Source organism: Ahaetulla prasina, chromosome 2 (assembly GCF_028640845.1).
Source record: "Ahaetulla prasina isolate Xishuangbanna chromosome 2, ASM2864084v1, whole genome shotgun sequence".
NCBI classification, from domain to species: domain Eukaryota; kingdom Metazoa; phylum Chordata; class Lepidosauria; order Squamata; family Colubridae; genus Ahaetulla; species Ahaetulla prasina.
Window position 1 is genome coordinate 66464395 of NC_080540.1, and position 25742 is coordinate 66490136.

The 25742-nt window shown below is 36.7% G+C and overlaps 1 protein-coding gene across 1 annotated transcript in view; it reads left to right on the top strand.

Annotated features, from left to right (window-relative positions):
• The first annotated feature begins 771 nt into the window (after positions 1-771).
• The window catches only part of FAM120A (family with sequence similarity 120 member A), an 87907-nt gene continuing 62936 nt past the window's right edge, over positions 772-25742 (top strand). The window contains exons 1-3 of the mRNA XM_058165615.1: positions 772-2046; positions 8935-9181; positions 14122-14204. Coding sequence (XP_058021598.1) covers positions 1573-2046; positions 8935-9181; positions 14122-14204 — 804 coding nt within the window. The 5' untranslated portion in view covers positions 772-1572. The remainder of the gene's footprint in view (positions 2047-8934; positions 9182-14121; positions 14205-25742) is intronic.

A 25742-nucleotide genomic window follows, 5' to 3' on the forward strand; every position in this document is an offset into this window, starting at 1 on the left:
TAACGGAATAGGCTGCTCCTTGAACTGACATGGTCTCCTTATAGGTCTTCAACTAAACCGAATAACATCTATCTGAAATGTTTTGCAAACCTTGCTCCAAACGGGGTTGGACTAGATGGTCTTTGAGGTTAATTCCAACAGTACAATTTTTTGATTCTTTAAGAGAGCTCTCTGTGTGCACACAATATATATACATATATTATTCTTTAATCTTATAAATCTTGTGCGTTAAGCTTCGCCTTGTTCACTTTATATACAAAGTAATGAATTTACTCACACGCAACCCTGAATAGGCTTGAATGTGAATGTGTGTCACGTTATTGTGCATGAACAGAGGCGTGCACTTTCGCGGAGCGGGTTTCGTGTTCTCAGGCGCAAATGCACTCGCGGGAGTAGAGTTCGAAGTGGGGGATTTTGCACGTACAATAAACATTAGCACTCGTGCTCACAGTCACCCGGGAGGAAGCCTGGCCGAGAAAACCTTATAGAATTCAGGTCGGCCGCAGGTGGTTTGTACATTTCCAGGCACCGAACGGCCGCTCCTCCTCCAACCCCAGGGAACCCTCTCAACCCCCGCCCCTCCCCACCACGTTCCCTCCTCCTCGCCGCTCTCAGGCCCCCTTCCCTCCCATTCCCTGCAGCCGCCCGCCATTCACGCGCCTATCCCTCCCTCATTTCCGCTTGCGAGGCCCCGGCTGGTCCAATCCTCCTCTCCGCTTTCTTCCCGCCTGTCTCGCCGTGCGCATGCTTGGGTTATGCAACAGGCCATGCGCCCTAGCGTCCCAGCTGCAGGGCGGCGGCGCTGGGGCAGTTCTGTTTGCGAGAGGAGGCTTAGTCGAGGGGTGGTGGTGGTAGAAGAAGAAGCAGCGGAGGCTCGGAGGAGGAGACGGAAGGGGGAGCTGGCTTGGCCCGGCCAGCCTGCCTGCCCTCCCGCTCTGCCATTCAGGTGGAAGTGGAAAGAGGGGAGAGCGGGCCGTCGGCCAGCTGCCTTCCGCTTGCCTGAGCGAGCTGGCGGGCGGCAGTGGTGGCCTCGGCACTCTGGGCCAAGTCCCGCCTGTTCCGCGACGGCGAGTGGGCTGGCTTCCTGCGCGTTGTGCCGCTCCCCCCCCTTCTTCTTTTCCTCCTTTCCCTTCCTCCTCCTCCTTCCTCCCCTCCCGCTCTCTCGCTTTTCCCTCCCTCCCTTCCTTTCCCCGGCAGTAGGAGCCGCAGCGGCAGCAGCCACAGCAGCAGTAGTCCGGATCCCCTGAGCCATGGCGCTGTGAGAGCAGCACATGGCGGGCGCAGCAGCCATGAACCCCCCACTAATCCATACAACTCCCCCCTGAAGGGCCACCGTGTAACTGCAGCCGCCGCCCGCCCGCCCGCTCACCCACCAACCAACCAACCAGTCCGCCTTAGTTGAATAATATTAGACAACCAGCACCAGCTCTGCCCAGCACTACCCATCGCAACTGCTCCTGCCGCCTTCACGCCCGGACCGAAGACGCTCTTCTCAGCCAGCTCCTTCCCTGTGCCGCCGCCTCTGCCGCCACCTAAGCCCCCGCTAACAGCCAGCCCGGTCCCCCCGTCGCCATGGGAGTGCAGGGCTTCCAGGACTACATCGAGAAACACTGCCCGAGTGCCGTAGTGCCGGTGGAATTGCAGAAGCTGGCCCGGGGCAGCCTGGTGGGTGGTGGTCGCCAAAGGCCCCCTCAGACCCCGCTGCGACTCCTCATCGACGCCGACAACTGCCTGCACCGACTCTACGGCGGCTTTTACACGGACTGGGTGAGCGGCGGGCAATGGAACCACATGCTGGGCTACTTGGCGGCTCTGGCCAAGGCCTGCTTCAACGGCAACATCGAGCTCTTCGTCTTCTTCAACGGCGCCCTGGAAAAGGCCCGGCTCCACGAGTGGGTGAAGCGGCAAGGCAACGAGCGCCAGACCGCCCAACAGATTGTCAGCCACGTCCAAAACAAGGGCACCCCGCCGCCCAAGGTCTGGTTTCTCCCGCCTGTCTGCATGGCGCACTGCATCCGCTTGGCCCTCATCCGCTTCCACATCAAGGTAAGCGAGCGAAAGCAACGGCCTGTTCGGAGGGCTGCCCAGCGCCGTCTTCGCTGCCCCAGTGTCCCCTCGCATGCGTCTCCTTGGACCGTGACACCAGGGCCCTCTTGCAGCCCTGATCTGCCCTCCAGCCCTCTTCTGATTCTGCTTTTCGCTCCTTTTCTACTCGCTTGGCTCTCTCCGGTTCCCCTCCCGTCTCATGGAGAGGGGGCCCCTTTAGCAGGGGCCTGACGCCCATTGGGGACCAACTCCTGCGCTGCCGTCCTTCTATTCATGGAAGTGCCTCGCCACCTTGCTGAGTTGAAACCCCCCCCCCTCTTCCCTTCCGTGCGGTGGACAGAGGGGCAGCATTAATAAAGATGGCAGCAGACTTTTCCCTCCCGGTTATGGTTTGACTAATTATCCAGAGGGAGGAAGGGAGGGAAGTTCTATTTTCCCATATCCGCAAAATGTCGTCGAAAACTAGCTGAGTTAGAACCTTGGGCGGGGAGTCGAGATTTCCTGGGATCCAGCGTGCTTCCCGCTGGTCGTTAATAATCATCCAAGGTTGCCCCGAAAGTTTGTACAGTATTGCGTTGTCTTGGCTAAAACTCTTCCCCTCCCAGGAACAGAGTAGAAATAAGTCTCCCTACGTCCTCACTAAGAGGCAGGAAGGTACAGGGTGGCCGAGCTGGCATAGGAGAGGACTTAGTAAGCAAACTAATGTCCTCAATCTCTACAGGGATTTTTCTATTTATATATAGAGCTTTGAAAATCAGATGAGAGGAACAGGGAACATCCAAAGGCTCCCATCCACAATGGAAATGAGTTGCTAAGATTAAACATTTTAATTCAATTTGTTACAGTCATAGACCAGACTGATTAAACATTTCAAGGAATCCTCATTTGCTTTTTCCATTGTTCCTAAACTTGGATTTCTGGTTTGTTAATAATGCAGGTTTTTTTGCCATCTCTCCTCAGGCTTTCTGCCATAATTCTTAAGTACAGGTCAGGTCCATTCTTTCCCTGTATAAATAGCTATAAAGTATAGTTTAAACTATAAAGGAAGATAATTGGTGATCGTTGTACTTGATCCAGGAGTGAGAGTTGCATTTGCCAGTTGGGAACAAAATCCATCTTGTTACATTTCTGTTCTGGATTCACTATAATTTTTTTAACTGTGTTTTTTGTGTTCTTTTTTGAAAACATCAGGTTCAGGTACTTTAATGCCATTATTTTGATCCCTCAATTAGTAAAATGACCCTTGAACCTAATAACCACTCTTTGAATCGGGGTTATTTCTTAATCCAGTTGTTCGTTTTAATAATCAGAATCATTTCTATAATTTGTTTAAATCATAAATAGGAAATTAGGCAATTGTCCAGAAAATGCATGCAAGCAACAAGTTTTTTTAATTATGGTTTAGAAAGCAAGGGGAACTTGTGGCTTGAACTACACAAAAGTATGAAGTTCTAGACTAATAATATCACCATTGTAAATCATTTAATTCCAGTTTTGTAGAAGATACTAAGTTTTAAATTATTACTGTACAGCAATGAAGCAACACAATTATATATGTGGTTGAATAAATTTATTTACGATACGCTTTGATTTACAGATTTTATTTACATGTAGATCAATGACCATAGAGTCATTCCTCCATTTTTTCTTAAGTCCCCCACTCCTCGGATAATTATGTAGTATTGTTTTCGTAATTGTAATTGCATTTCATTTTATTTCATTTTGCCCTTAAAATAAATCCACTGGTAAGGTATCCTGCTTGAACTCTTAGTTCTCCTAAGTGGAGACTTTTGACAATTATGTTGCATAGTTGAGTGAGTATGTGACCTTTACGGATAATGTAATTTTTTTTAAATTGGAGCTTGATGTTACTAGGCTCTACCTTGTGGCATATAAAGCCTTAGCTGTAGAGAGACAAAGGATACTGTCCACCCCAGTCCCAGAATACTTTTAGACATGGATATTAAAAATTAGTTTTTAATAAGTTCAGTGAAACTGAAAACATAATAATACTTTTTTCTGGAAGTGTGGGTTAAATTATTTTCTGACTGAAACTTAACAGTTTAAGGCCTAGAATTCATTCTGTGTTGTAGAATGGCTGTGATACTTCACACTAAGTTGCTAGTGGAAGTCCCTCCCCTTGTTTCAGTTGTAACTGGTAAGAAATTTAGTAAGCCTACCAGTCCACAAATCTGATGTAATGATTGGCTTACATAAGTGACAGACATTAAGTGTAATATCATAGTGAACAAGTTAGATTGCTCTGTTCTTGTTACTCATCTATCAGAAGTGGACTGCTAAGTGTAATCATATTTCTCCAAATCAGATGTGACTTACATTTCTAATGAATACATGATTTGAAGCTAGAAAACCATTTTTACAGTAGTCTTTGAAGAAAAAGGATCACTGATTTCAAAGAGTATTGATGTTCTGAAGTTTTTATTAAAACATTTTTCTTTCCAACACTTAATCAGAATTTTCTTGTAAAATAGAAATAAAACGAAATGTTATATTGTAATGCAGACTTGAATTCGCTAGCAGTAGCTCTTCTTACTCTAAATTTACAGAAAGTTGCAATAAGATATTTCTATGCAGTAATCCTTTAAAAGTGAACTGGCTTAATGCCATTACATCTAGTGAAATAAAGTTCTAGCTATATTAAAGATAATATTAAAAATATAAAATAAATTTTATCATGATGACAGTTTATGTTATAACATGTACTATGATAGTTGTCTGATTAATGAACATAATTCACATTATATTGGTGATATATATCAAGTGCATAATTTTAAATAAATTGCATAAGCAATAGAGAATATCTGTGAGTCTAAACAGAAAGAGCATCATGGGAAGTTATATTCAGAACACCTAATATGTCAATACATGACACATGCATTTTAACTGCCTTTCAGATTAGATACATAATGCAATTTTAAATAACTAAGTGAAATGTTGTGTTTTTGTAATTTGACACTCAGCAATACCTATTTGATTTTTTCTTCAATTTATCCAGATGTGTCAGATTATACATACTGTCACCCATCTACTCTGCCCAAAGTTTGTACTTAATGAGGATTAGAGAAGTTATGTTTTATTACTGATAGAATGCTTGTAGCTGAGGATTGAACTGTGGGATCTTTGGTGGCCTCTTGAGCTTGGTTGTTTAGACATCTATTAACACCAACTAGCAGTCAGAAGACATGATGAGAACTCATTAATTTCACAATTCATGGACAGATCATAGTTTCTTGATACTCAGCATCGTAGACCAAGCTAAATCCCAATCAAAAAATGCTAGTGAATTACTGAAAACCTGGCACGGACAAGGCACGGACTCTATATGCCATCCACATATAGAGATAAACAACATCACACTCTTCAAGAGACAACCAAAAAGAAAATAAAAAAAATTATATCAAAATACTTCCTCATCGGCAATCAACACCCAGATGAGCAGAGATTAAAACCAAGATTAGCACTAGACCAACAATCAAGAAGTAAATAATACCCCAATCAAGAACCACCAATTCAGGCAAACAAGCTAACAATAAACAACAGCCTAATAAAAGAATCACAAGACCGCTCCCACCTACACTGACTGGGCAAGCCACTAGTATATAAAACAAGAGCAAACATTTTTTAGAATTGAAGATGTTACCTTGTTTGATAATAAAACCAAGCACAGTGAACACCAAGGATCCTACATAATCAATTACATTTGAAGGAGCTCAAATCTGGGAGACTTAATCTGTAATAAAGCTATTTTGAAGCAAACATATAGGATATCATGCATAATATATTTACTTTTTCATGATTTTGATATTCTTAAATCTCTGAGGAGAGTTGTAATACTGGAGTCTTTCCATTGCTTTTATATTTTAATTAGCATTTGCTCCAGAGGTGGGTTTCAGCAGGTTCTGACCAGTTCTGGAGAACCGGTAGTGGAAATTTTGAATAGTTTGGAGAACCGGTAGTAAAAATTCTGACTGCCCGCCCCCATCTATTCTCTGCCTCCTGAGTCCCAGCTGATCGGAAGGAAATGGAGATTTTACAGTAACCTTCCCCTGGATTGGGAGGGAATGGAGATTTTACAGTATCCTTCCCCTGGAGTAGGGTGGGAATGGAGATTTTACAGTATCCTTCCTATGCCACACCCACCAAGCCACATCCACAGAACCGGTAGTAAAAATTTGGAAACCCACCACTGATTTGCTCATAAGATTTGACTTGTCAATCCTTCCCCTCAAACCTCCCACCCAAATATTGGTTGTATGTGTAGGTATCTAATGTGATCTTCACCACCAAATTGGTGTGCTTTTTCTGGGCAATTGAGCAATAATTGGTCAGAATGGTCATTGTAGAAATTGAAAATTATAGTTTTAATTTTTAGTTTTTAATGGAGCAAATAGAAGATTAATAGAAAATATGGCTTTATAAAAGGAAAAGGAAGTTCTGTTTATGGTTATGTTGAGTGTGGGTGTGTTTAAGAGACTGGGAGAGAGAATGTTCTACAGAAAAATTCTCAGTTCTGTTCTCCAAATTCAAAATAGTTGTTCAGATGTATATGAATTATATTGTATTAGGAAAATTAGGTTATTAATATTTAATCAATATAAGAAACATCATAATATTCTTCCTAGGAAAAGAGTCCCACAAACTCAGTGTGACTTGCATGATTATATTATACTACCTATACATCATTTAAGATGGGGTAGTCAATCTTTTTATACCTACCGCCCACTTTTGTATCTCTGTTAGTAGTAAAATTTTCTAACCGCCCACCAGTTCCACAGTAATGCACCGTGTATCGTCGTCTGCGCATGCCTTTCACACATCATGGATTGGGTTTGGGGGAAGTGCCGGCTACCAGTTCTGCTTGTCTGTTACAGCTGGGTGGTGTGGGGGGAGTTGCACGAGCTATTCTGGGACGAGGCTCTTTTGTTTGTGGTCGCACTATAGCGCCATTTAGTTTCACTTGCGTAACGTGAACTAAACTTATGCGTGGGTGATACAAATAGTATATTTTCAGAAATTTAAATTGTCACGGAATTTTATGAAAACCTTATTAAAATGTTTTTAAATAATGCTATGAATTTTTTTTGAAAAGTCAATTAAATTAAAAAAAGAAAGTACTTCAGTATCGGACTAAACCCCCACCGCCCACCATGAAAGCTGGAACGCCCACTAGTGGGTGGTAGAGACAAGGTTGACTACCACTGATTTAAGACATGATAGTAAATTTAACAATAAACAGCTAAATACAGTAAATTGCACATATTATTAATTCAGCTTCTTAAAATGATTGGTGGAAAAAGGTGGTTTCAATTCCTGTTATGAAATTGTAGAATCTAAATGTGGAAAACAGTTCATAAATTTGAAGCAATGTAAGAGAAGGCCCCTATCTGCTTGCCACAAAGCTGGACATCTGACATTGTGGCATTTTTATGGAAAGTTATCTTGCTAAATGCCTAGTCAGGTTATTCTGAAATTCCTATGGCATGAAATGGAATTGGAAATTGACAAAATGATAAAGAGAGTCTCAGAATCGTTAAATGAACCCATATTCATAATCTTATCCTAACTAGCTTCCTAGGTGTATAAATTTTTCAGAAATGTTGATATAATTAGAAAAAAAATTACTATTACTGTTGAGAGTAGACCAACATTTTGAGGAAAATGGAAATGTATGAAATACATAATCTTAAAATTTAAAGAGTTTAAGATAAATTGTGTTAATTTATAAATGTATGGAATATGCTAATTAAGGTGTATTCTGTAAGAAACAGTGGAGCATGTATTTTTATTAGAAAGTTTATGTTAGTTTTATAGCTAGTTTAAAATAATTTAAATGTTGTTAAATTCTAAATAAATAGAATTACAGATAGTTGAATTTTTAGAAATGTGGCATCTACTCACTTTTTTGGGGTAAAGAGAAACCAGCAGACGAAAGGATTGAAAAAGGAAAAAAATCACCACCACTGTAAAAAAGTGAAGAACATTTTAAATTCTAATATATGCAACAAATATTGAAAGTACATGTTTTCTGGAAAAAAGACCCTGACAGTAATGAAGGTAACCCACCCACTCAAAGTTGAGAATATTTGTTTTGCTACATAAAATATCATGTAATCAGTATTTCTGAATTTGAAGTATTGTCATCTTCAGTTTTACTTACTCTTTTATTTTTAAAAACCTTTTGAGAACTGAGATTTTGCCTTGAGAAAGACCTCCCTATCCTTTCTAGTTCTAAATTATTTTGTATGGTATAAAATTTGTTTTATGTTTTTTTTACAAAAAATTAGGAAATGTTTCATAATATCTTTAAATTTTTTTCCGCTTTGAATGATCTAAAATAGATCTCTTTCAAGGTGCTCCATAGACCAATTCCATGGAAATTGGCCTAGTTCAAATTCCATGGTCATTCTGTAAGGAGTAGAAATAGAATTGTAGGTGAATTTCAGTGAAAGTTGGTCGAACTGTCAAGCACAGAAAAAGTTATTTGATTGATCTACCACCAGAAGAGTAGGCTGGAATATGATAAACCTATTAAGGCAGGTTTTCTCAAAATGCAGACTGTGACTTGCCAGTGGAGAAGAGGTCTTAAAGCATTAGATAAAGTGTCACTTTACAATGATTTCCTTACAAGTTCTTTCTGAACAAGCTTACTAGTTTCATCCAAAGGAATGCTGAATATAAAGCAGTGTGGTGTTGAGGGGTGCCTAAGCATTATTTTTTGTTTAATTGTATGAAGTTTAGCAAGGTATAACTTCATATTCTATATATGAAATTTTTAAAATGTGATATTAAAGTAGACTTTGGTTTATATGTACAAATGGGACCCAACTTTTGATATAATCTTTTCCATGTCCTTTTTTTTTTGCATAGGTTGCACAAAGTATCGAAGATCACCATCAAGAAGTAATTGGTTTTTGCCGAGAAAAAGGCTTTCATGGCTTGGTTGCATATGATTCGGATTATGCATTGTGCAACATCCCTTACTATTTCAGTGCCCATGCCCTAAAACTGAGCCGTAATGGAAAAAGCCTCACAACAAGCCAATACCTGATGCATGAAGTTGCCAAGCAACTGGACCTGAATCCAAATCGGTTTCCTATTTTTGCTGCTCTTTTAGGTAGGTAAAATAACGCATGGCAATATGTGTGTACATTTGTGTGTATATCTCCTGAAAATTGGTTAAAGGGCGAGTTGTATGTTTGTAATTATAAACAGTGAATGTCCTGGAAAATTCCATTGAATCCATGTTTTAGCTATTTGGATATCAGCCCACTTTAATTGGAAAATTGTCAAGCCAAAATTTTCGTATCACTTAACTGAATGTTATATGAAATGTACATGCAATTAAAATTTTCTTAATTTAATTGGATGATAATCTCAGGTACAATCGTTATTGTGAATGAATAAAGTTTACTGGAAAAGGAGAGAATTTTAGTTCTGGATACTTTTAAAATGAAGAGCATATCTGTATAGAATATTCTAATGTCCTATAAAATAACTGTAGAATAAAATAAGATAAACATGGAATGCCAACAAAATAAGAACTATCTATCAAAATAGACATTTTTAGAAGGAGCTTGTGACTACAGATGTGTGGGATTTTGTCCCGATTGGGCATTGAAAAAGGCAGGAGAGTGCTGTTTTGCATGCAGTCTGAATTATTGTTTGACTTGGATTTGGGTGTAACTGCTGTCAAATGCTACTTATTTAGCTAGAAATTAAAGCATTTTATTCACTATAGTATATTCTAGTTGAAGAGACACTTAATGAAATGCAGTATTACAGTCCTACATATGACTAGCTTAATTTTAATAAAAATCTAACAATAGGACCAGAAATAGTGAAAGAATGGTGATTCCAACTACCGTATATACTCGAATATAAGCCGATCCGAGTATAAGCCGAGGTCCCCAATTTTACCCCAAAAACTGGGGTAAACTGGGGACTCGAGTATAAGCCAAGGGTGGGAAATGAGGCACCTACCGGTTGGGGAAACCCTCCCTCCCTCAGCTGAGAAGGCTGGCGGCTCCCCCGCCCCGCCCTCTCACTGCACCGGCAGGGCTTCCCCGCGCTAATGCAAAAGCCCGCCAAGTTTGCGCCGTCCGGTAAAATGTGAAAAAAAGAAAAAAAAAACTCGAGTATAAGCCGTATATACTCGAGTATAAGCCGAGGGGACGTTTTTCAGCACAAAAAACGTGCTGAAAAACTCGGCTTATACTCGAGTATATACGGTATATGTAACTGCTAAGGTAATTACTAAGCTTACTCTAGTATCCACAGCAGCAAATTTGTGTACACATACAGTACATAGGAAATTGAGATAATGATTTAGCTTGCATAGAATGCTAATCAAGATGTATTTGTTTGCATATACCGTATATACTCGAGTATAAGCCGAGTTTTTCAGCACATTTTTTGTGCTGAAAAACGTCCCCTCGGCTTATACTCGGGTCTATCTGACTTATACTCAGTTTTTTTTTTTTTAAGCCCTCGGCTTATACTCAGTATATACGGCTTATACTCGCGTTTTTCTTTTTCACATTTGCGGACTGAAGCCCTGCCGGTGCAGTGAGAGGCGGGCGGGAGCTGCCAGCCTTCTCAGCTGAGGGAGGGAGGGTTTCCCCAACCGGTAGGTGCCTCATTTCCCACCCTCGGCTTATACTCGAGTCCCCAGTTTACCCCAGTTTTTGGGGTAAAATTGGGGACCTCGGCTTATACTCGGATCGGCTTATATTCGAGTATATACGGTAATTTATTTGAAGATTTCAAATGGTAATTTATTGTTACCAATACACCCTAATTTTAAAATCATAGTTTTAAGTTATTTGTCAGCCTTATGAGGTAGACCAGATAGGAATAGCACTAGCACTTAGACTTATATACCGCTTCACAGTGCTTTACAGCTCTTTCTAGGCGGTTTACAGAGTCAGTATATTACCCCCAACAATCTGGGTCCTCATTTTACCAGCCTCGGATGGATGAAAGGCTGAGTTAGCCTTGAGTTGGTGAGGATTGAATCCCCAGCAGTCAGCAGAATTAGCCAGCAATATTGCATTCTAATCACTGTGCCACCACACAACCAGATGAGCTAATTTTACTTTATTGTAAGGTCACATTAGCAGAATCTTGAGTACACCCTCTTCTCTTTAGACCCCTAAAATTAGGCAAGGGCTCAATGAGTCTCTTGCCCTATTCACCTTCCTGCTGTGACTAGCTGCCTTTTATCTGACTGTTCCCTTAGTTGCCCTGTGTCCCAGAGGTTATTCCCACATATCATTATACTTCATTGATGGACTTACCTATTGACAATATTTGTTAATATTGTAGCCCAACCCAATAAATATTAATTCTGGGCAACAATAGTATATCACAAAGTTCAAAATTCAAATTATGTATCAGTGAAAGTCATTAAGTAAAGTTACAAGCTATGAGAGATTGCCAGATTCAATGAAAGACTGAAAGCATCCCAAATTGCTTTAACTTGCTTATGGAATATAAGGAGAATTGGGACTGATAAACTTCTCGGAGAAGGATATCTCATTTAAGTAGAGAGCACCATTGAAAAGGCCTACTGTCAGATCTGCATATTCTGTTCCTTATGAGGAGACAGAATGAACGCTCTCTAAATGTTCTTACCACAGACAAAATCTATTTGGACAAGGCTCACACAAATCACAAAACAATTAGCCAATTCACAGAAGAGAAATCAATGCTGCTTAGAAAAACTTTTTTTATTTATAAAAATGCTGTTCAAACACATACATAAACATATACAAAATTTTAAAAAGGTACTCATGCACACTAAACACAATGACAGCCTTTTCTGCTCCTTACTAAGAGAGTCATCCTACAAATACACCCTCTAACAGACTCTGGTTCATATTGTTATTATTGGCAAAAGAGATACAGGGAAAAATCTTAAATCAATTTAGTTTAGTGGTTGAATGTAAGCAAGCATCCACAACAAAACTGGATAAATACAAAGATTGTTTTCAAATCAATCAGTTCTTCAGTTTTATGTTTTAAAAGTTGAAGACAAGAATGATAACTGGTTGATGCTATCATCAAAGAAGATGGAACCTGTAGAAAAGATATGTTGTACAATGTAGCTTACTTTGTGAATATAGTTAGTATAAGGATGGTAAAACTCTTGGCTTTAGAAGTTGCCCATAGCAGCAGTGATACTGTATTTAATTTTTCCTGGAACAGCGACGCCATCTGGATTACTGAATTTAGCATTAGTCAGTAATGTGTTTCTTATTTAACTATTTTCCACCAGGAGATGAGGATCAAGAAATGTTTCAATACAGGATTTCCTGACTAAAAAGGCTGGATTTGAAGATATCAGTGTCCCTATATTTGATATCCCTATCAAATATACTGTATTGCTTAAACAAAAGTGGAATTTTTGTACGATTGATAAGGCTTGCCACCCAGTGCACAATTCCTTTCTCTTAGGGATGCTTACATCAAAAATGTAGCCTTCCATCTTTTTCTGTCTTGGGCACTTAACTCTATGTATTTTTCCAACAATTGCCAAGAACTTTGATGGAAGTAGTCGGTAGTATTTCAGTATGTTTTGATATGATTGATAGTACTGATTTAGCAACTTTATATTTGTTTTCTCAAAACTGGAAAATCTTTGACAGTGAAGTTCAGTGTCTTATGTATTGTCTTCATCATAATCATCATCAACCTCATAATTATAGATGAATGATTGTTTGGTTTAGCTGATGTTTATATTTCCTGGGATGGATCTGTGTCTATTTTGCTTTCTGCATTCTAGTGTGACCCAAAACTCTTGCAGAAAAGTTCTTACAAGAGAGGAAGACAAGATTGCAGTTGATTTCAGTATTTTACCATCTGACCCTACACTATTGCATCTTAACCTGTTTGCATGGTAGAACAGCAGTACCATAATGAAACTTTGACTATCATCACATATTTTAATCAGATAGATTTTTGGGATGTCAACATAAAAGTTGAACATCAGCATTTCATCTGTTGATTGGCAGTGTTGAAAATTTATCCATTAATCCCAGAAGTATGGGTAGATCACATATTAGAATGGTTCTATGCTATGCTGTCTGTTCTACACTGATGCAGAACCATAATTTAAATTTTGGTATATCACCACCACAGAAGTAGATGTATTGGAAGAAGGGAGGCTTATGTTTCTTGTTTCTTCCTTCCTACTAAAATGTTTACACAGCTTAGAATGGTTTAAAAAAATTTTGCCTTGGTGAATCATAGAATATTTTCAGATGTTCAATTTTTTATTTTATGGTTACTTTTATTGTAACAGAAGCAGAGCTCTGATTTTACATTCTGTTGCTTAGGAATTGTTTCATTTTGTTGAAGTGGTCCATGTAGCAAGTGATGTCTGAAGATCTTAACTCCTAAACACGATTGCTTGGAAATAGGTTTCTGTTATAGGGATTTTACTTTCAGATAAATATACCCGTGTTTCCCCAAAAATAAAACCCTGTCTTATATTTTTTTGAACCTGGAAATAAGTGTTTGGCCTTATTTTGGGAGACGTCTTATTATTTTGGGGCACGTGAAGCAAGATGGGGCTCCTTGCTGTCTTACCTGATTTCCAGCTGTGCGTTTAAATATTTTCGGGAAGGGCTTATTTTTGGGGAGAGGTTTATTTTAGTGTATGTGCTCAAAAGCCCGATTGGGCTTATTATCAGGGGATGTCTTATTTTCGGGGAAACAGGGTATGTAAGAATTAGAAGTGATATTAGGAAAAAATATAGATTAATTATGTCTATTAACATAGTGGAATTCCATGATTTGGGAGTAGAATTTGAAGCTAATCTTTTTTAAAAAAAATTCCATCAGGCTTCATTAATTTCAAGCACTTATTTAAGTTAATGCATATGTGGAGATTCATCTATCTATATAAACATACTATTTAAAATAAATTGCATTCATATTCTTACAGTTTTAAAAGTTATATTGACCCTAGTTTTAATACTGTAAAATAGGAGATATTAATTTTCCAGATTCTGATGTAATTCATATGGGCATGTCTTGTATTGTATATTTTAGGTAATCATATTCTACCTGATGAAGATTTGGCTTCATTTCATTGGAGTTTACTTGGTCCAGAACATCCACTGGCCTCTCTTAAGGTAGAACTTCAATACAATTTGTTTCATTTTGAAAAAAATAACAGGATACAAATAATCCATAATGTGAGGCATCTTTTATTATTTTTGATGTTTCCTGAAAAATAGTCTACTTAATTAGAAGAAGTGACAAAGACTGATAGTACTAATGTCGAGATAACATATTAAACTGCAGTTGCTTTCTTTAAGGAATTTTTGGCACACATACACTAATAGGATGTTGTAAATCCTGTTTTTTCTCATTTCTGTTCTCATTCTCTCATTCTACAACCAGCAGTATGTTTAGACCTTTTGGTTTTCACTTTTACTCCTTTTTATTAAGAAACAGTCTGAAAAAAATGTTTTCAAGTATACTATGGTACATATATTTATAAAATACAAAATTTGAAACATTTGTGGAACTATAAACTCTCTTATGAAAATCCAAACTCTTTTTTAAAAAAAATAGAGCGCTTGTATGTTGATGAACCAGAGTTTATGAAGTAGAAATTTGAAAGAACAACTGTGGATTGGGAAGAACTAGGTTTATTGGATTTGACTGATTATACCTCCCTTTTAATCTGGTTTGGCAGCTAAAAGATAAGTTAAATTAATTCAATTAAATTAAAACATTTGAAGAATTTCTCTTGTTATCTATAACCAACTTTAAAAAAACACACCAGCAAACTGGGGTTGGGCATGTTTCACAAATAATTTGGGAAAAGTCCTTTGAGCCCTGTATGAAGACTAGCACCTGTCTTCTGCTCATTAAAGAAGCCTATTGCTTTCTAGACTTCTAAGTGAACTTGAAGAAATTGCAGCTGTGTAGGAGTCATATTCGGATTAACTGATTTTTTAAAGCTGCCTGCAGCTTCCCCCCCCCCCCCCCCAATATCCTCATTCAGTAATTTGAGAAATGGTTTTTTAAATGAGTAGGAGTAAAGAACACAGATATTTTTTCTGAATTTGTTTTCAAAATATTCCTAATATAGCTAGTTTAATTTAGATTTTGTAGAATTTTACTACTTTCTCAACTGGACATATTTTTTATAATAAAGTATAGCAGGAATTGTAGATCCATTTATGGCTTTCAGATTCTCTCATTCTTTATTTAATTTTTTTAATACTATTATGTTGAATAATGGTCATTTGTGCACTGAGGAAAACTTTCATTTCAAGAATGATTTTTAAATAGGATAAATGGAAAATACCAATCTTAATTATTAATAATTGTTTATTAACATTTACTTGAAAATAGGTTCTACTGATGATAGTGGAACTTGATTTCAAGTAATTGTGCTTATGATAGTTGCCTAACCAATATAAGACTAATACAGCAACATAAGTTGAAAAAGATATTAATTTTATTTTATTTATTCAACTTTACATTCTCTTTCACAAAGAAATTTTGGAAGGAATAGAAGTACTCTTAGACCAATTCTCCATCATCACAAGATCACAAGCATGATAAGCCATGGCATCACATGTAGATAGGATATTTAAAATCTGCATGCAGGTTGCTTCACTTGATTTTACGATATATTGATTCAGGCATTTACTTCCTGATCATAAGCACCAATAAAATGCTTTATTTGGAAAATTCCACACAATGCCTTGTAGCTTACCGAAAAGGGGATCCAATACGTACAGGATTTAATGTATCTGTGTTGTATACCTTATTAAATCAGCATTTTTTAGCCACTATCCAGCAGTCGATTGCCTTTTCTTCTTTTGTAAATCTGAACAGAAAGAACAGAAGAGTTCCCATGTCTCAAGATGGTGACCAAACTCTTTGTTAACTAACTTGAGCAGTAAAGGCGTGTTTTGATTTCTAAGTAGTTTATTAATTAGAGATTCAATTAGTGAAAGTATGTATATGTGTTCATATGTCTCCTCTGATGTACAAAATGGAGTAGAGCAAATCTAATCACAGCAAAGAGAGATGTTTGTTTTAAGGGAGTGGTAGCTTTCCTTGTATTACCTCCTGTAGTTATTTTGCTGTGTGCAATTTTACTTTGAGATCAGCTTCGATTTCATGAGTTAAATCTATGCCCATAGATGTAAGCAAGTCAAATAAACCAAGTAACTGCCCATATCCTGTATTATCATATTAGAATGTTATACCACAGGGGTTCTAAATTTATGATTAGATATGGATTTGGAGATTTACATTTATGGATGGCTGTATTTTTCAAAGATGAAACTTTCCTAGCAAAAGCATATTAGGTTATAGAGAAGGTCTGATACAAAGGTATTAATATTGCAGCAAATTCTTTTTTTCCCATTATAAAATTAACGAAGAAGGAAACTGCCAAAAGAAATTTATGGCACTCATTTCACTCCATTATTTTTTAAAATTTGGGATCATGTAGACAGAGAATATAGAAATATAAATTTTTAAGAAACTAGAAACAATGGGGAGTTGAGTTTTTATATATTGGTTCTTAAGGAGGAAAAGTGGAAACAATGCAATCTGGATTTTGTCACTCTAAGAAGATAAAATGCATTATGTATAAATTATGTTAAAATTGAAAATACCTATTCTTCAAGCCACAGTAATTATACTCCAAAGGTTACTATGGTTATATTTTAATTAAACAGAATATTGTATTTTATATATTAAAAATATATACATAAATATTTTATTTATGTTTTGATATATAGGTTATTAGATTATTTCAGCCCATTTATAGGCTGTATGTAGTTTGAGATTGGGATATTTGATGGATTTGATTGTGCTATATGTATTCATTTCATATATCTTACTGTGCTTTTGTACTACCCAAGAATGGAACTTATTTGGTTTGTTCAACAATAAAAGTTAAAATCATAAATAAGAATGGAATCAAAATTTAAAAGAAAAGCAACAACATAAAAGCAGCATATGACAGAAATAATCAGTGGTATATTTGGCTTATGCAGGCAGCAAGTTTACTCACCCATCCATCTGTTCTGTCCTCCACCCAATATAGCAGACAGCTATATAAAATATAACATAGCTATTGAAATGATTTTTAAAGTTATAGCTTCAAAAGTATAGCATTTTTTCACTCTTTTATGCTATAGCAGTGTTAGTATCAAAAAATGGCTTGATTCACATTTATTTTATAAACACACACACACACACACACACACACACACACACACACACACACACACAGAGTACCGTACGTGAATGCAGCCATTGTTATTTCTAAACCATGATTTATAACTTAATATATTGTGTTAACTAGATCACTAAGCCTTGTTTGAATGGACTAGCACAGAAGGAAGCATGAATACAGCCATTGTCTGGTATCTGATTACTTCAGATTTTTTTATTCAAGATCAATAAGATATTTTAGTGTTTTGCAAACCTGGGTAATTTCAGTCTTGTTACTTTTACTGCATGGCATATTTTTCTACATTTTCTACATATTATGTGTTTCTGCATTTACAAAAGAAAAACACATACTTGAATTTAGCAACAGCGTGGAGTATTTAATGAATATATATATTTGCTTATAAAGGGTCTTATTGGATCTGAGCTCTCTTAGTGTCTACGAGTTTGGGATACTTTACCAGACTCTCAGTACTTCATAGGCTACTGTAAATTGATCAGTCTGTTGGCACATACCTTCTCCACACTAAAACCTATAAATATTTATAAAACAAAACATATTAATGAATAGAACTGGTGCTGCAACTTGTCTACCCTCTAACATTACTATAAAGTTCTTTGTAATGAAGAAATGGACATTCTATTTTTAGCAACATTCTCCTAAAGTACTCAGTCTAGCCCTTGTCTGATTTGGAAAAGCATGAAATAGCATGCATTGATTTTCATGCCATCATGATAAGATCATATGAATTAGAGTGCTACTCCTGTTTGACTGATTACAGCAGTTTCTGGTATTGTTGAATTACTTATGGCTTCCTCAAAGTGCCATTTTTATTGTATAGTAAGAACATTGTATATGAAATTATGCAACCTGTATGTAGATTATCATATAAAAGTTATGCAAGCATGTAACCTTTATCCTCTCTCTTCAGTTCTAAAATTAATCCATTTTGTCATTGGTTGTACTATATTAATTTTCATTACTATAATCTCTATTGGTTCCCTTTTCTTTTTATATTGTTTTTAAGGTTCTGTTAACTTCAGAATATATTTGTTCTTTTGCTCCTCTTTATTATCCATATTTTTATGTTGTTGCTTTTGTTCCTCTAATACTTACATTCTCTGTAAACTAAATATTCATTCTTTTTATGTGTTTTTATGCCTTGCCGCTTCATTAGAAGTTTTTACCACTATAACTTATGTCTAATTCCTTCCATATTTTTAAATGAGTGATGAAAACTCATTTCTTCACTGTGCGATTGTTCTGCTGAATTCATTGTTACCATTTTTAACACTGCCTTTTCCTCATGTGTCTATTTAGGTGTCCACTTGAAAAAATCAATGCTTAAGGTGCTGGCACATAATGCCGTTTGTTTAGACACTTTGAGAAAGTGTCTATATATGCATTGTGATGAAATGTACATATATATGTATACGCATATATATGCAAGTCTTGTTCCTCCATAATGGCTCTTGGAGGAGTCCTGCTGGCCAATTAATGTCCTACTGGATTTGCACTTAGAAGGCAATGCAAATGTCTCCATTCCTCAATAGGAAGTATCTATCTATAAGACTTCATCAGTTCACGTTGCAGGTGTGGGATTTTATGTTTTGTATCTTCTTCCATATTCAAGATAAAATAATGTAACATGAAACACTAAATTAGAAATCTTTCAAACCAGTAACTTTGAATGCAGAATTACGTTTACAGAACATGAAGCCCACTATCTAGAGTTTGAAAAAGTATAGCATAATTGTACTAAATGAAGTCAAATGAATGCTATCACATGCTATTTGTTGTAAGCAATACAGGAAAAAAAGTTGGATAAGGATGAATAAATAGGGAAATTTATACAAAACAAGAGGATGAAGAAGTTGCCCTGAAGGAATCTACTCTCTATGTAAAATATGCCTGTTAGGAGATAATACAGTGAATATGACAGCCTTGTTTTATCTATGAATATGCTTGCTCATTTATTTTCGCAGAAAAGGAGAACCCAACATAACATGTTTGAATTAAAGATTTTAATTTAATTGATTAAATTAAAGATTTTGAGATAAAGAACTTTCCAGTTGACCTTCCTCCCTCCCCCTCCCTCTGCGCTTGTACAGAGTGGAAGAGTTGCATATTGATTTAGGAAACTTAGCAAATAGTCTAGTCAAGGCTAGAAGACATAATGATTTTTTTGAAACAGAGATAAAATAATATTTGGTATTGGTGCAATGATAATTAGACCTTCTGAAACTACAGTCTGGGAGTTTGTTTGACTCAAATGAGCGGTCTGCAATCAAATTTGTTTCTCATCATTCTTAAACCACATTTGTTGTAGTTTCCTTTCCTGTTTTACATTTTAGATTTAACAATTTTGGCTATATTCTCAGTAACCGTATTAAAAACTTGACATTCATTTTAAAATCATCTAATGGAGCTTACACATGAACATACTTGGTTTTTTTCTTTAAAAAATCTGTAACCATTTTCTTTTACATGATCTTCTCTTTGGCTGTGCTTTATGTCCTTTATGAACTTCAGAGCATCCTCATTATGCTAGCAGAACTTTTTGAGGTATTTCTTCTAGTAGTTATAGAATAAAACTCTATTCACTGCCTGTCTTTTTCAGCCACTTAATCTGCTGCTGCTGCTACTTTCTTTTGTGGACTTCTCGGTTCCAGTTACTGGGTAAAAAAAATTAAATCTTCTCCAGGATTGCAGAATTCTCCTTTCAAACTTCCATTGTCCAGGTGTGATGTCACTTCCTCCACCATAATTATAGTGCTACCCAGTTAGATTTCTTTTTTAAAAAATAAATCACTCCCCATTTAAGTATGCTTTGTAACTGACTGCTATGCTATTAAATGCTTTTGTTACAGCATCTCTATGTTGTGGCTGTAAGAAATGTACCATAATAAATTCTGACTTTCAATTCCAACAGAAATGTGTTTTCAGAATTGATTACAATATGAAGTAAATCTAAAGTTGATGACTGAAAAAAATTGTTACCTGTGATGTTGAATTTCTGATAACTGTAATAATGGACAAAGTATAGGTATCTTTTTAAAATGAAAATAAAAAAGAACCCTTATATCAGTGAGCATTTTTAAGTGGTATTTCATTAAAAATATCCCAAATAAAATTAAAGGCCAGGCTATTCCCTTCCTTTAATCTGATCATAGTAATATTTATTGGAAGTTCTTTTCAATTCATTACTACGTTATTTTGGAGGTTTTAAAAAAGGAGAAAAAAAAGAAAAAAGACTTGGCAATTAAAATTTTAAAACTTGTTAAACTATAATTTTCTAATGAAAATGCTGTTTACAAAGAGTTTATATTAAATGCAGTTGGTACTATTTTTAGGTGAAATGGCATCAATAATTGAAATGGATTTATCTTCCTTCATCCTGAATGAAATACGCACTCTAGAAGAAAATGTGAAGGGGAGAAGAGACCTTAGGAAAGAAAAGTTGTGGAATAGAAGCCACGTCATTCAGTGTTTGATATCACTTAGTGTGGCTTTGGGTTTTTTTCCCCTTTCTTTTCTTTAAAAAATAGTTTCTTCACCTTATGTTATTAAACAGTTTTACATTATTACATTAACTGTTTAAAATTTCTTGTACTTACAGAATTTACTTTATTCTAAACTGTTAATAAACTTTAAAAATGTACTTAAATCAATATTAATTTTTCAGAACACTTGGTAATAATCATTTTACTTCCTAAGCATAAATTCACAAAAGAATCACACCATGCTGGTAGGGTAAAATAGTTTTGCAAGTAGGTATCCATAGAATAAGTTCTAAGAGTTCATTGAAAAGATAGCCTTACTAGGCAGCTATCAAGAATATGGTAGTAGTTGTAGATTATGTTAAAAAGTTCCTGTGCCAAATTCCAAAAGTTTGAAATTATCCTAGTTCCATCACCTACATAGGATTTGTAAGATTTTGTTGCTGTTGTGAGGCCCGTGTCTTAAAAATGAAACTACATTCCCTTTTGCTTGTTGTTCTGGAGAGCAAGGTATTTCTCCCTGCAATAATCTAATGTTTTAATATCTCTGTGGTGTATTTTTATAGGTCAGTGCATTTCCCTTTTTTTGCCTCCTCTTCAAGTTATCAATCTGAACCTCCAGTTGCAAATATGAAAAACTAAAGATCTTTAGTTTTCATAATAATATACCTAATTACTTGGCAATACAAGGTTCAGGCTCATCAATTTAGACAAAGGTCACCATCATTGGCAGCCTCCAGATTATTTTTAATTTTTGCTGGAAGTAAACTTTCAAAAATACCTGAGATAATACATTGTGATCACAATTCTCCTTAATATGAGAGAGATTTTCAATCTTACTGCCCATTGTCTATTCATTTTTTTTGTGTGAGCACCCTTTTCTAATAAAAGTTACAGTAAAAATACCAAACTATTAGAGAGTAATTGGAGCTGACAGAATGCACATATTCATATTTGAAATCTGGTATTGCTTAACATAAGCACTGCTTCTAAAAAGATATACATATCTGGCTTGAACCAAGATAATTTGTCTTTTTCATGCCATACTTTAGGAATTCTCCCTGTTACTTTTTATTATTTTTCAGGATTATGGTAATCGTTATTTACTTGATATTTGTGAGCTTTCTTCCACATTGGTTTTAAACCTTAAAAAGTGACACTTGAAAAAGAACTGTAGATTTAGTGTATTACACAAGATTTGGAAAAGGCATGTTGTGCGAGTGTGGGGAATGTAGTTTCAGTATCAGAAATAGTTTTAAGATTCTTCTTTAGTTGACAGAACTGCAATTGGCTTGTAATTTTGAAGTTTATTAATTTTGTTTAAACTCATGGGACATCTCTTAATATAGAAGACAGGAATATACTGTATAGTGCTTTTCAACCTTTCTATTCTATTGGCATCCTTCAGTCTCAAAAGACTATGGTATCGTGCTCTGGAAACAGCATCTAGTATGGCTAAAAAGGCCAATTCGAGAGTGACAATCCCTTTCACACTGAGGATAGATACATTCTGTCCCCTGTCCAGCCCCCAGATTTTACTGGTTCCGGGACTGCCTCTTTGCCTCAGCCTGCTGAAAAAATGTCTCTTCGAATTGGAGAAGGCCATGCTGTGTCTTTAGCCTCCAAACTGAACGATCGGAGGTCAAGGTTTCCCAGTTAATGTCCATTCCCAGGGACTTTAGGTCCCTCTTGCAGATATCCTTATATCGCAGCTGTGGTCTGTATGTTTTCAATCATAACACTGTTCTATAACAGTAACTTCATAATATAATTTGTCTTTTTACATAATTTGCATATGTATTTCTTTTGACTGAGCAGCCCAGGTAAATAAAATAGAAGAATAAAAAAATACATAGTCCCATCATTATAAACATGACATTCATGACAGAATTAACGTATATATTACTCAAGTTCCAACTGCTTGTAGAAAAATCCAGGTTCTTTCTGTTTCAGTGCTACAAATTAGATGACATCTGGCTGTCTTTGGAAGATTTTTCTAGAAGGGCAGGGATGCCACTGAGAAAGATAGCTTCCAACATACTCACTAATCTTTCATAGAGGAGACCTACAGCATTCCTGAAATTGACCTAGCAGACAGATAGATTGCATTTGCAATGATCCTTTGCGAACCTTGACCCAAACGGCATTGGTGAGTCATCACTCTCACCAATAACTTGAATTGTACTTGGAAACTTAATAACAATCAGTATTGTTTTTCCTAGATTCTGCATTTTTCAGGGTCTGCTTGTTTTTGCATTATGCTTGCTTAGTTCTTAAAGCAAATAATTTTATCACTGATAAACAAGAGCTTTTGTTTGTTAGCTGGCTTGTGATTAATGCTGAGAAAAAGTGATTGTCACAAAAATTACTCAGATAGTTTCCATGTCTAAGGGAAAACTAGAACTTGGATTTCCCTATTCCTAATCCAGCACCTTAATCACTTCACTGAATTAAGTTCCCAGTGGCAACTGACATAACATCCCGAATATTGGTATTAAATGACTAACTGGCTTTTATTTCACAATATGAGATCTATTGTATTTTGAACCAGTATTCAAAATACCATCTCGGTATTTAAATATTTAATTTAAAGACATTTCTAAATAGATACAGTTACAGTAATCCAGTTTTGAGATAACAAAGGCACAAATGGATAAATGTATATAAATATAGCCCACAGATAGCAAAAATCATTCCAAAAGGAACCCTATCTACTACAGGTAGTCTTCCATTTACAACAGTTTATTTAGTGACCCTCCAATTTTACAATGACACTTAAAAAGTGACTTATGGCCGTTTTTCACAGTTATGACCTTTGCAGCATCCCTATGATCATATGATCAAAATTCAGATGCTTGGCAATTAGTTCATATTTATCATCATTGCTCTGTCCCAAGGTCACATACTTATCTTTTGCAAGCTTCTGAGAAGCAAAATCAATGGGTTAAGTGAATCTGGGGGAAGCCAGATTCACTTAACAGCCAGGTTACTAACTTATCAACTGCAATGATTTCCTTAGTAATTGAGGCAAAAAAGATTGTAAACAGGGCAAAACTCACTTAACAAATGTATCACTTAACAACAGAAATCTTGGGCTCAATTGTGGTGGTAAATCAAAGACTACCTGTATTTAATCTACATACTCAAAATAATCCCAGATGACCTTGCAAAAAGTCCTGGCTACAGGTAATCCTTGCCTTATACCATTTGTTTAGTGACCGTTCAAAGTTACAGCGGTATTGAAAAAGGGGATCTATGACTGTTTTTCACACTTAAAACCGTTGCAGACTCCCTGTTGTTATGTGATCAAAATTCAGACACTTGGCAGCTGGTATGTATGTATGACAGTTGCAATGTCCTAGAGTCATGTGATCACCTTTTGTGACCCTCTGACAAGCAGAGTCAATGGGGAAGCCACATTCACTTAACCATTTTACTAAATTAATGGTAGTGATTCACCTAACTACAGTGGCAAGAAAAAATGGAGAAAAAAATCACTATCTTGCTTAGCAGTGGAAATTTTGGGCTCAGTTGTGATTGTAAGTTGAGGACTACCTGTACTTTATTTGATTGTGCAAATGTGGGACTACTTAGAAGCAAATCCAAGCAACTTATTTGTTTTATTTATTAAATTTACATGCTGCCTGTTTCAGTATTTAGTGAGTGGGCAATATGCATACACACACATATATATAAATAACTAAAGATGCTGAGCACACCTAATACTTCTTCCTCCTCCTATTTTCCTCACAACCCTGTGAGTTGAGTTGGACTAACAGAGAGTGACTGGCCCAAAGTTACCCAGTGGCTTTCATGCCTAAAGTGGTACTAGAAAGCCTAATGTCTTAAACTACTAGACTAAACTGTCTCTCAAATCTCATCAGAAAAGGCTTGAAGAAAACTTGACTACCATCATCCCCAAAGAGGGTGCTAATCATAATTGTAAGCAGATAACATTCTTACAATAACACGTCTGGTGGGCCAGATGGTATTTAGTTTAGTAAAGTATTACATTATGGAGCTTGTTGTTGCTATTATAGCTTCCTGCCTGCTTGCCTGCCTACCTACCTACAATAAACAAAAGAACTGGAATTTGGATAATTGGTTAGAGTTTTGTATCTCCCTTCAATGGCTCTGGATGGGGGAATCTTAGTTTATAGAAGGAAAGCTTACAAATAAAAAAAAAGTTAAAGACAAGTGTAGAAATGAATCTTAATAAAACTTACATTTTTGCTGTCAAAGTCTTTACTTTTTCTTCACCTTTTCTCTTTTGTTACTGGTTGGGCGCCTTGATTCTTCACCTCTTTTTTCCAGTCTTTACTCCATATGAGGGAAATGGTTTGAAGAACTTTTACCTCAGGCCAGCTATGATGGAAAGGACCAAATGCCTGTATCTCCTCGGTTTTCTTAATTTCTGCCTCCTTGCCTATTGCCTCTTCTAATGAGGGCTGACTACTTTTAGTTTGCCTCTTTACTTTGGCTCTATTTATTCAGGCTATTAGCATTGAAGCCTATGGTGACAGTTCCCAGGTAGCCATCTTTTCTTCCTTTGGGCCTTCTGCTCAACTGTGCTATTTGATTGGCAGCTAAGTCGCCTTGATGAGGAGAGCCAAGAAGGGAATGGGAGGAAAGGAGCAAAGGAGCTTAGAACTGCTCAGACAGCCTGTCCTTTCCCAGTTCCACTCTTTCAAAAGTAAGATCACGTGAAGTGTTAATACCACTTTATAATGCCTTGGTAAGGCCACACTTGGAATATTGCATTCAGTTTTGGTCGCAATGATGTAAAAAAGATGTTGAGACTCTAGAACAGTGGTTCTCAACCTTTATAGTGCTGCGACCCTTTTAATACAATTCCCCACGATGTAGCAACCCCAACCGTAAAATAATTTTTGTTTTGAATTAATCGCGCCTGAAGCCCTATTGACTAGCGATCTGAACTGCTTGCGATTACCTTGAGGATG